This window comes from Nannochloropsis gaditana (genome assembly GCF_000240725.1).
Source record: "Nannochloropsis gaditana CCMP526 unplaced genomic scaffold scaffold838, whole genome shotgun sequence".
Lineage (NCBI taxonomy): Eukaryota > Eustigmatophyceae > Eustigmatales > Monodopsidaceae > Microchloropsis > Microchloropsis gaditana.
The window spans coordinates 1-11,744 of NW_005803115.1; the positions used below are offsets into that span (position 1 = coordinate 1).

The window sequence follows — 11,744 nt, forward strand, 5'->3', positions numbered from 1 at the left end:
GGGAATGTATAAGGTAAAGACTCGAGGGCAGTCGTACGGGGCGTGGCCGCCAGAGGCTCCCCCGGCCTCGCCCCGCCTGTCTTGTCCCCTCCTTCCTGGAGCCTGGAGGCCGCGCGCGCCTTCTTGAGGAGCTTGTCCTCCTCCGTAACCTGGGCCGCGGTCTTGGGCGAGAAATCGGCGGTCAGGACGCCCCCCCGCTCCGGCCACTGGTACTTGTGCAATGCAATCCGTGCTCGCGCCGCGCACTCCTCCGACTGGAAGGTGGCGTAACAGTGCGTCTTGATCACATCCATCCACATGCCATCCTCTCCAACAAGAGGGCCCCCTCCCCGCTCCTCCAGCATCTCCTTGGCCGCCACCAGGCGGAAGGGACGGATGAAGCCGTCCACGCGGATGGTGGCGCTTCTCGGATTCTTTGGGGCTGGCACAAGGGCGGCGGCGGGCTCAGGGGCATCAGCGCCGGACAGAGACTCCTCCCTGGCCAGGAGGGCGGTCTCACTCGGACCTGTGCCTTTCTTCACCTCAGCATCAATCGGGGCAGGTGAAGCGCGTCCCTTCTGGGTCACTGCCGCCGCCATGTCAGACGACTGGGCTGACTCGCTCGGCACAGTGGCCGAGGAGGGAGAAGAGGGCAGGGCATCCGCAACCTGCCGCAGGGAGCTCCCGATCTCAGAAGGCTCAGCGGCTTGTGGCGCCGCCGAGGCCTCGGCTGGCGAGGTCAGATGGGAAGGTTTCTCCTTCTCTATTCCTCGATCGGGATTGTGCTCGAGCTCCGAGGGGTTGGCCGGGGCGGGGCTGGGACTTGGGTGGACGGCAGACGGGGCAGCCTCCGCCATTACCTCCCCTTCCTGCTCCTTCTCGCGCGAGGATCCAGACGGACCTTTCGATGCAGTGCCTACCAATTCCTCCTCGACAATAGCCTTCACAGAAGGCTTCAAAGTCTCGTCTTGGGGCTCCGGTTTGTCGTTTAAGCCATCAACGTCGTCACTGCCCCCTTCCTCGGCGGCGGCTGCCTTCTCGACGTGCTGCATGAGTCGCTGCATTAAGTCTGCTTTCAGCCCCTTCACAGGCAAATCGAGCTTCTCCAATTCCTTCTTAAGCTCAGCGACCTTCATGCCCTTAATTGTTTCCAGGGTGGGCAGCGCCATGGTACTATATAGGATGAGAAATGGTGCTGCGGTGTGATGTCGTTTTTGTCCGTCTCTTGGTTTTTCACCTGAAAGGGTACGAACAAAATACTGGGTTCCATGAGGATCTCAATTGTATCTCAAAAGATATACTGCCTCGATGGGCGGGCTGCGGGCGTTGCACTTCCCGCCTTTCCAGTGCCCTCGATCCTGTTGACTTCTTCTCTGAAGACTCCTCTCCGCCTTCTCTCCGCGCTCAAGCCAGCCCCCAGCCGCCTGTGTGCGTGCCGGGGCTTACGGTACGCGGACTCTGCAGAACGCACGACCCGTCGTCAACGCAAACCGTTATGTCTTTCATTACGGCCCTGGAGAACACGCCAGGTCTCAAATAGTAAACCTGGAGGGGGGCGCACCCCCACAAATACTACAATAGCTCTTCAGTCGACATGACCTCCTACCCTGTGCCTCATCTGCTCTCCCACATTGCCAGGTACTTGCGGCGCATTTCATGGGCTCAATTTCCCTGGGCGAAGTGCGCATAGCTGGATCTCTTCTGGCTACGCTCATACAGGTAGTGGGGCAGCGGGCAGGTCGGCGTGCAGAGGGCTTGTTGCTCGGGGATGCCCTTGTCCACACCGTGGCCGTCACGGATGACACACAAGAAGCGAGGGACCGCACAGACCTGCAATTAGACGTGACAGGGTATGTGTCCACAAATCAAAAGGACGCGTTCTATGAACCACTGACTGGAACCATGAACGCGACAAAAATTGCCGAGGCCACATCAGAAGTTAATAGGCGACATGTAAGTCTGTTGGAGAGTTAATTGAGAAAGAAAGAGGTTAAAAGGGGTTCGAAGGGGACAAGGAGATACAGTAGAAGGCCAAATGTGTGACAAAAGATGTAATATGACAGATAAAGGTGGTAAAAAGGGTGATAGGAGAGGATGAGGACAGGATGAGAAAGAGTCACGAATCTGGAGCATCTTCGTCTTGAGCCCCTTATTCCCTTTTACGCATCTGCGCCATCTCGCAGAGGATGGTTGGCTGGTATGTGGCTCGAAATACGGCAAGCACCAAGCCAAGCTTGCGAGACCTGGCCATACTGAGGCATTTGGGTGACTACTTGAGGTCCACATCGCGAGAAGATGATGCTGAAGCTCTCCGGGGAGAGAGCAGGACGCCAAGCGAGGCAAAGAAATCCAGCAGCGGGACGACATTAGATAGGCGAGGAAAGGATCCAGCTTTAGCCTTTCCGGCAGTGCTAATCGTGTTCTCCCTGGACCTGCGATCCTCCTCGGAGGCTCAGGGCATTTCATATGCCTGCCACTACCTTTCTCCTGCTGCTCCCTTTTCTTCCTCCGAGAGTGCGTCCCTCGCCTACCAAACGCATCTTCTCAAGGTCCGAAATGTCTCACACGACTCTACCGCCGAGTACCAGGCCTACACAGGGGGCACGTACCCGTCATTGCTCTCCCCGCACTCGTCACTCCCCTCGAGAACCTCCCAACCCTCTGCAAGGATGCCCTCCCCAGTTATCCCCTCTATGCGTCCCGGCTTGGCAGACTTCGCACGCGCCATTCCTCCTCCTCATGTGACGGAATACGAACTGTATCTAGATCAGATTTTGGAGCATCTGCACGGCTTAGTGGATGAGATACGCGCGGAAGAACTGGAATTGAGTGCGTTGAAAAAAAAGCAAGGACGATTAAAACATTTATTGCGGGCGGAAAAAGAGAAGGGTAGGGGTATCTCTGGAGAAAGAGAGGAAAAATTGGTTTAAAGTACATGAAGGGCTTGTAGATTTAATGAGACCAGAAAAATTTGCAAATGTAGTGCCAGGCGAATCAAAATTGTTTCTGAAAATGGCTGAGATTTACAGGAGCCTTTATATCGACATCCTTCTGACATGATTGATGACTATCGATGTGTATACGTTGAGTTGATGCGCCTTGAAGGGTCATCAAGGAGCCAAACAGCAATTTCTGACAGTCAGAAGTACGAAGCAGAAAGAACTCCTTCCTTCCAATCTGCTAGTATGCATGTTCACGAGCAGAAATTTAAATTGAGAGTTCAGTTTCCATCTATCGGTGCAGTGTATCTTCTGAAGCTCGCTCAATTCTTTTGCTGTGGGTTCATGTTCCTGGCTCCCGCCAAGGCAACGTCCGAGACTCGACATCATATAGCTCGGCAGAGCCCGCAGCGTCACGCCGTCTCTAGGTCGCGCTCGCCGACCTGTGTACCATGCTGCTTACGGCACTGCCATAAGGTTGATTGGCTTTTGGCGCGACTCGAGTTTTCGTTCGCTCTCTTGACCATGGCGTTTCAAGTCGTCGCCCTCGATCCTCACCCCGGCAGCCTCCATGACCAGAGGAATCCCAGCAGCTCCTTGAACAAGTCCCCATTCATATGCTGCACTGCTAGCTGCAAAACACAGACAGGTAAGTCAGGAATCGGGTGCACTGGGCGCCGTGGTCCGTCTTCGCCTCGACCGTGGAAATGCACGCGGGGCATTGGCCTCGGGGGCTCTAGTGTCTGTCGGCGCAGGCTGATCAGGTGCCGCACCCGCTCCACCGCTTTTGCAGGCCGCGCGAGCTTGCCATTGGTATAGATAAGGGACGGCGCGGTTGTCGCACGGTCTTCGCTTTCTCTTGCATGAGCATCATCCGTCAAGACCCGGCCTAGCTTGCCATATTGCCCGTCCTCCTTATTTTCCGTCCCCATCAATCCAACAAGACACCGCATTTTCTCCAGCTGATATGCTTGGTAAGGTGCAGCTTCTAGCATCTCTTCCACCATCTTGTTTTTGGCCAAACTTAGGGGCGTCATGCCCTCCTTGTCCTCCACAGACGGGTTGGCGCCCCCTAGGCCCAGCAAAAGTGAGACTACGTTCACCTTAGACGACGCCGCAGCGAGGTGCAGGGGCGTGTGACCCGCGTGGTCCCCTATATCCACCTGTGCACCGTAAAGAAGCAAGCGCTTGACGCCTTTTTCCACCGCTAATTCGTGGCCGACCCGCCCGCACATCCCTCCCCTCCCCCCCCCACAGTGACTGTACCCCCCTTCAGAGAGGTAGTGCAAACAAGAGCGAAGAGACTGATCTGTGACGTCTGGGTCTGCGTTTCCGTCAAGTAAACAGCTCAATAACGGTACGTTATACGCGGCTGCGGCATAAATCAAAGCTGTCCGTTGAGCCTCGTCCATGTGGTCAGGATCTGCGCCTCGTTCGAGCAGAAGGCGGACGACGCAGATGGATCCTGATTTGGTGGCCAGGTGGATGGGAGTCCGCAAGCAAGTGTCTCGCTCTTCGACACAAAACCCAGCTTCATCAATAAGGAAGCGTACTGTATCTACTTGTCCGGCAAAGGAAGCAACCATGAGGGCATTCCACGAGTAGGGGCCGCGTGGGGCAAAGGCAACGGAGCGTCGCCCGTGTGCTTTCAACAAACTCTTGAGGGTATCTATATCCCCGTCGAAGGCCGCTGAGTTTGCAGGACCGTCAGCATGGATATCTGATTTAAGTTTGAAAGAGTGTACGGCGGGTAAGAAACAGATCTTTCACAGGTTTCTTCGCGTTGCTAAACGATCGGATCGCGATACTTGGGAATGTATAAGGTAAAGACTCCCTTATTGACCCATTCTTGGATCGAAAATATCCGTCGATTCGAGGTTTACAACCATTATAAACGAATCGAGCAAAAATTATGCTGCAAACCCCACATGGAACAATGACCAAAACCGAGACACATACCGGGATATTTGCCGCCTGTGAACGGCGGTCTGGACGGAATCATCTTGGGGCGAATTAAGGTGACGTCTCTGAGACAATGATATATAAAAGAGCATTTTAAGGAACTAAATCAGAAAGCACGCGAAAGTCGCCGCCGGTGGGTCTAGTTATACGAATATTCGTCCTAGGCAAGCAGGCGCTATGACTGTCCCTTCAACTTCAACCTCTCGAACCTCCCCACCCCCACCACCTTTCACAACGTGCAGCGGAAAACATTATAAATTTGCAATACTTGCCGAAAGAAATCTTGCATACCTTGTACACAGATGTCCCAAAAGTAATCAATTATGATTTACTTGGATCAATTCAATTCAATTTTCGCTTCTGCTTCCGCAAGGCACCACCCATTCAGCGCCGAAGTGCTGGTAATCTGCATTCAAAGCTACTACGCCCTTCTTCGTCCCACATCGGGCATACATTCAATATGCCCACTGCACTTTTTCGACCATCTTTTTAATTTCAGTATACACCAATTATTTTAATATCGGTGCACAATGCTTCCCAAAAGCTTCACATGTGCACACAGCCCAATTCAATTCCATGGTTCGTGTCTCTCCGCACACGTGACCCGTAACGGTGATCCACACAATAAAAACCTATAAAAATATCAGCCTACTGCTGTAGAGTAAGATACATACAAGCAGGGTACCAACACCAGTAATAACTGATATTATGATCCCATTTGGCTTCCATGATCGTCGCGTACATTTACTATCTTGACAACAACACATCAAAGCGCACCCGACTGTGTGCTTCGCTAATCGTATCCCTTTATTTCATCCCAGTGGTAAGATTCTTGTACGGTCGAAGTACTCCTACACATCCCTTCTCATGCTCTACAGACTGTCATCCCTCAAACCTGCAACAGACTCTACAGGCTTCGCTGCCGTGGCAGTTGCTGCCGCGCCCCCGTATTTGGCAATCATGTTTTTGTAGACCTGACGCAAGAGATATTTATACGTGTCACGTGAGATGACGAGAAAGCCGCATGCGAGCCATGGCTAGTTTTGACATAGTATCTCCTTTCCTGACTCCTGTACCTAAAAATAGATCCGGCGACAGTCGTAGAACCCCTCTCTTGCTCACCCTTTCCCTCCCCAATCTCTCACCTCAGCTGACTTCTTGGGTGTACGTTTCTGATCATTATCGTAGTCTATGTGTATGAGCCCAAAGCGAACATCGAACCCGTCCGCCCACTGTAGGTAAAAATAAAGTATGACGATGAGCGTTTCCATGCCAATGAGTGTCCAATACTCCCTCGTGTAAGGACAGGTAACTGTGTCGTCAAATTTAGCAATGTGATAGCCAGATGCAATCTTCCTGTTCTCTTCCTCTCCTCATACCTCAAAGTTGTCCATCAGCGACCAGTAGTAGTAGCCTGCCACATTCACCTTGTCAAAATGGATGGCTTTCCAGATTTCGGCCACGTACCTGAAAAGTATGGGAGCAAACGGGGAAAGAACACAAATAAAGATTCAAGAGGAGAAACCGCAAATCAGCGGCGATGAAAAAGGCATGAGAGCTTGTGAGGCTGACGTTGATTCAAGCGTGCGAAGAGAGTGACCAAGAGGGCAAGACAAAGTACCCCACGCTCCTGCCCTTCACGCACCCATTCAAGTAGTCGATACGCTCTGTATCATTCAAAGCATCTGCCAGCTTCATCTCTGACTCGCCAGGCACCGAGAGTCCGTTCTCCGTCACGTAAATCTCGGGGTCATCGTAGCGCTCCTTGATCCAGCGCAACAAGCGCCGCATGCCCCAGGGGACGACCGAGAGCCAGGAGGCGTCGCCCATGGGCCAGCGAGGGTCCATCATGATCCACCCGTTCAGGTCCGCAAAATAGTTCCCTGCGCCTATCTTCTCTGTCGGGTCCTGGAGTAGGTTGGTCGCGTAGTGGTTGATGCCGAAGAAGTCGGAGGACCCCTTCAAGTCCGCCTTCTGCGCCTCTGTGAACACAGGCAGCCGGTCCCCCACTCGCTCTTTCATCGCCTCTGGGTAGTCGCCCTTGTAGATGGGGTCTGCGAACCAGGCCAGGTACCAGATCAAGGACCGCTCCGCTGCCTCCTTGTCGCCCTGGCTGCGGCAGAGAGGCTCCTTCCATTCCGTGGACAGGACCAAGCCGATCTTTCCGCCTTGAGTCGCTGCGTACTTCTCCCGATAAACCTTGACAGCAGCGGCGTGACCCAATAGCTGGTTGTGCCCAGACAGGTACGGGTTCTCCGCCATGTCCTTCAGACCGGGCGCGTGCTGCCCTTGGCCATAGCCGGCGATGGAGGTGGTCCAAGGCTCATTAAGCGTGAACCAGAGCTTGACCTTGTCCCCCAAGGCATCAAACATCACGTCTGAGAACTCCGCGAATGCCTCAACGGTGCTTTCGTTCAGCCACCCGCCCTGCTTCGACAGCGCCTCCGGCAAGTCCCAGTGGTAAAGCGTGACGGCGGGCGTGATCCCGTTGGCGAGGAGCTCGTCCGTCAGGTCCTTGTAGAACTCCAAACCCTTCGCGTTGACCTCGCCCCGACCTTCTGGCAAGACGCGGGACCAGGAGATCGAGTACCGATACGACTGCAAGCCCATGTCCTTCATCAGCTGCACGTCCTCTTTGTACCGGTTGTAATGGTCGCACGCCACGTCCCCGGTGTCGCCGTTGGCGATGTTCCCCGGAATTTGAACGAAGGTGTCCCACATGGAGGGCTGTCGGCCGTCCTGGGCTACTGCTCCTTCGATTTGGTAGGCCGCCGTGGCCGCACCCCACACGAAGCCGGGGGGGAAGGCCGTGTCTTTGCTCGACCAGACCTCCGCCGCCGTCATCTCCCCTCCGGGTTCTCCTGGGATCGTGTAGTCCCAGCACGTCACGTCGGGGCCCTCAGGGAAGGCGTCCTTGGGGTCTGCCTGTGGAAGCCGCCTGTTCAGAGGTAAGGAAGACGTTGTTTCCGTGACCCCACGGAGCTGTGCGACCGTTAAGGCCGTCGAGCCAGCGAGTAAGAAGGCCCGCAACATGTTGATGCAGCAAATAATGGAAGGGTTAAGATGGTCGGCCTTCGAAAAGCTGTTCCACTGTAAGAGTAATGTGTCCCAAAAAAAAGAACTCACGATAAGCGTCGAGGAGAATAAGCATGACAAAACAGAGCGCCGTCCCCGAGGCTGCCTATGGGGTAATTATTAGACTCTGCACCAACTCCTTCTAAATCTACTACAAGGCAATCGCATGTGAGGGCATAAATAATTGCAAGACGCCTGGTTTGGAATTGTATACCTAGGAAAACCTTGATAGGTAGCAAAGTTGTGTAGACTTATGACTACACCTTTAAAACGTCCATACAGTGGAGATGCAGGTGGTTACTTTCTCAAAGAATGCACTTGCGCGTGTCTACCTTTTTTTGTGCCGTAATGGACCGGATTCCAGACAATGCAATGAGATCGTCCGGGGAGACAAAGTACGACGACGACGTCGGGATGATCTATTACTGCCTGAGATGAAGTACAAGTGAAGACACAAAGCGGCAAAGCGGCGGGTGCGCACATTATCTCTCGTTCCGATCGTTATCTCTGCTCAAGCACTGATAGCATGCTGCAAATAATCAGCTTTTTATAAAGGTATCACGACACAAGCACTTGCAGAGTTGCCTCGATGCGTGGATTCTATCTGGGGGAAGTGCCAGGAAAAGTCTCGAGGAAAAAAGCGACGGATGGCGGTGCAGCAGCTTCAACACAGCCACGTCCACATCCCGCGGACCCGCCTAAATAAAAGCTACGTCCTTTCCCTGGGGCAAAGCTCACGATTGCAATGTATACTCGCATTTGCAAGTCTTCAACAGTTTCTATAAGGACCTTCGCCAAGCTTTTATTGTGCCGGTCCGTTGTGTTGGGACTGTTTTAGGATCGTAAAATTTTTCGCCTTGATCTGGAAAAGCTCGGGAACATCTTTCCGGCAGGGCCCATCTCACGCCTCCTCTGAAGAAGGCTCCCTTCATTTGCTCCTCTCGGTTTATTCCTCTTGAATGGGATGGCACGAAGAGACGTAAATGTGAGAGAAATTGAAAGAAGGACTTAAGATTCCCGTGGTATTTTTATTCGTACTTTCTACATCTTTGATCAATTTTACTTTCCTCTCTGCTTGGGACCCCTCGTGTCCGCGGTGCGGACGCTTCGTTTTTTGGCCCTCGATTCGCTCCAGTCACCATGCCTTGCCTGTTTCGCCACAAAAGACGGTGAATCGCGCTGATGTTGTAGCTCAATGTCTTCCACCTTCCCCTTTTTACCGTTTGAGCCCTCCCCTTTCTCTGCCCTTGCCTTCTGGCTTCTCTGCGTCCCGCTCTTTGTCCCTTCATACAGGCCACCTTTCTTTTCTCCCTCCTCCCCGCCTTCCAAGCTTGCCCCTCTGTTCGTCTTCTCAAGGAGCCCCATCCCATTTCTGTAGTCCTCTGGAATGCGTCCGGCCGCCTCGAGTGTTTGCAGATCTTGTACGCCCTGCCTTCGCATCTCCAGAGTTCGAACTTCCAATCTTCTCTTCTCCCCTTCACTAAGATATCTCATCAGCCTTTGAGCAACATTTCTTTCAAAGCAACGAGATAGCAGCTCTCCAATTGCCCAGTACACGCTCCCCACACCGTTGTACATTCCGCAGTTGAACCACACGCGCCGGACGTCGCAGACAAAGTCCACGAGGGGAAATCCTGCTACCCTTACCCCTCCATCACTACCGTCACCGTCCAGTCCACCCTCCTGCTTCCTCGCTTTGCTTTCGTCCATGCTTTCGCCGCATTCTTCGGTTCGGCTGCCGCCTGTCACACCTGCGCCACCAGGATCCCGAGTCTTCTTCCTTCTTCTCACGGTGTCCCCTTCTGTTCCTGCCGTTTCCGCCGCTGCCACCGCCTTCCCTCCTTTCCCGAAATATCTGTCCCAAATCGTCTGGAGGTCCATGGCCTCTCGCACGTAGTCGGCGTAGTCTGGCACTTTCTCCACTTCCACAGGCTCGCAGAAAGCCCCTGAAAGCTCGTGTTTGAGCAGAAACTGCAAAATCTTCTTGGCATCCCGCTCCGGCGTCGCTTCTAGTCCGAGCTCCTCCACCAGGGCCCGCGTCGGCTCGTCTTCCGGTAGTCGACACTCGGCGCAAAGCCAGATGGCCGGGTCGGGGGGCAAGTGCTTGAGGTGCAGGCATCGGGAGTGGTACGCCCGGGGGCAGTGAGTGCAGAGGAGCAGCGCATTTGGCGCTCGCCCTTTTTTCTTCCTCCCACTTTCTACTCGGGACCCCTCCTTCGCCAAGGCGCTACCCACTCCCACCCCTTCCCGCCCGGGCGCTTCCTCCTCTTCTGTCTCCTCTTGGCATATGCAGCAGACCTCAACGTTCACGTGCCCAGGCCCGCAGTTGGCCGTCTCTCCAGGCTCCGCCTTCAGGTCGGCCGCCGTGGCTGGCAGAGGAAGTGCAGAGTGCGGGCGCGAGGCAAGCGGGGGACCAGGCCCTGCCGCCTTGGAGGTGGAGGAGGAGGCCGTCCCAAGACCTTTGCCGTCGGCCGCCGATGGATGCTTCCTCTTTCGGGAGGATTGGGCGGGGGCTGTGAAATTCCCCGCCTTGCCGATGCCAGCCGCAAGGGAGGGAGGGAGGTGTCCTTTGCTTTCTACCCCCTCGCCAATGAGACCCTTCACGGGCGAACGAGCTCCGGACGAGAAGCCCGTCGCTGGCGTCCTTTCCTTGATCTGAACCGCCTTTGCCCCCCAGTCTGGCCCCGTTCCTCCGCCAGGCGCCCCGGCCCCGTCCTTCCCTTCTTTTCCTTCGGGCACGACCGGCAACACCCCCAGGCCGGCGGCTGCCATCTCTGAGGGCGTGACCATCTCGAATGCGTAGAGAGCGCGCTCCGGGAGCACCAAGCTCGGACCAAACCACTTCCGCTTCCTCGCCGCCTCCTCTTCTTCCTCGGGGGCAGGGGCCAGGCACTCCCACCTCCCCCCGTCGCCTCTACCGCCCTCCTTTCCCCCCTCTCCTCCCATTTGACGACGGAGGCGGACCATCATTAGCGGAGAGGTCCACGAAGGCGTAGCAAGACGCTTTCGCACCCGGACCCGGACCCGCATCGAATCGCCCATCGGTGAGAAATCCAGCTTGTTCCTCTTTCTCGACCCCGCCCTCGCACCTCCGCCGTCCTCGTCTTCCCTCCCAGCTTGCCTCCCTCTCTCTCCCCCATTCCTCCCTCCCTCCTGCTCTCCGGCCTTCCGATTGAGCGTCTTGGCGCTGGCCGCAGCGTCTATGGAAGCCAGTCCTCGCAAGGCACTGGCCAAGCCCATGCCGCCTCCTCTCTCCCCCCCGTGCCCACCGACCTCGACCACGACGGCTGCCATTTTGGAGGTGTAAGCAACAGGGTCGAAGTTCGTGGGGAAGGGAGGGAAGCTGGGCGGGAGGGAGGAAATTTCCTGTATCCCCTCCTGCGCCCCTGCCTCCGCCTGCTTCTTTCTCTCTCCGCCTCGCCCTGCTGCGGAAGCGGCGAGCGCATTCGCAGCAGCCATGGCGGTCGTGAGGAACGCTGGATAGTCCCGCAGCTGCAGGGAGGGAGGGAAGGGGTAGCCCGCCTCCTCGGCGGCTTGCGTCACCGCCTGAGCCGCATGCCGGGCGCGCCGTGAGGCCTGACGGACCGCCCTTGCCGCAGCCCTTTGCTTGAGCTTGGCGGCTTGACGAGCCGCCTTGCGCTCGTCGGGACTGAGACGGGCACTGGGCAGGGCCCGGGCGGGGGCTGGGACGCCCCGCGCGGCCTTGTCGATGGCTCCGAGGTAAGCAAGCAGGGTCTGGAGGAGGGAGGGGTCGAGGGAGGGGAGGACGAGGGGGGGAAAGGCGGTGGA

General features: G+C 55.8%; 3 protein-coding genes and 1 pseudogene across 3 annotated transcripts; 1 reads left to right on the plus strand and 3 right to left on the minus strand.

The window, feature by feature from the left end:
• Positions 1–38: 38 nt before the first annotated feature.
• Positions 39–1,148, minus strand: ACIN1 (apoptotic chromatin condensation inducer in the nucleus; the record flags this gene model as incomplete). Its single annotated transcript, XM_005853543.1, has 1 exon — positions 39–1,148. A coding segment is annotated over one exon (1,110 nt), but the record flags the coding sequence as incomplete, so codon positions are not given.
• Positions 1,149–1,614: 466 nt separating this feature from the next.
• NGA_0670320 (uncharacterized protein) lies at positions 1,615–3,034 on the plus strand (the record flags this gene model as incomplete). The annotated part of the gene is made up of 3 exons (XM_005853545.1): positions 1,615–1,932; positions 2,163–2,808; positions 3,009–3,034. Exons 1-3 carry the CDS (start codon positions 1,636–1,638, stop codon positions 3,032–3,034), a joined length of 969 nt encoding a protein of 322 aa, XP_005853607.1. The 5' UTR covers positions 1,615–1,635.
• A 1,268-nt stretch (positions 3,035–4,302) lies between these two features.
• NGA_0437901 (hypothetical protein) lies at positions 4,303–4,948 on the minus strand (annotated as a pseudogene).
• A 1,305-nt stretch (positions 4,949–6,253) lies between these two features.
• On the minus strand, positions 6,254–7,974 carry NGA_0437801 (uncharacterized protein; the record flags this gene model as incomplete). Its single annotated transcript, XM_005853544.1, has 2 exons — positions 6,526–7,974; positions 6,254–6,347 (listed from the first exon to the last, which is right to left on the minus strand). The coding sequence occupies exons 1-2, from the start codon at positions 7,911–7,913 to the stop codon at positions 6,254–6,256; spliced, it is 1,482 nt and encodes a 493-aa protein (XP_005853606.1). The 5' UTR covers positions 7,914–7,974.
• Between the last annotated feature and the right edge of the window lie 3,770 nt (positions 7,975–11,744).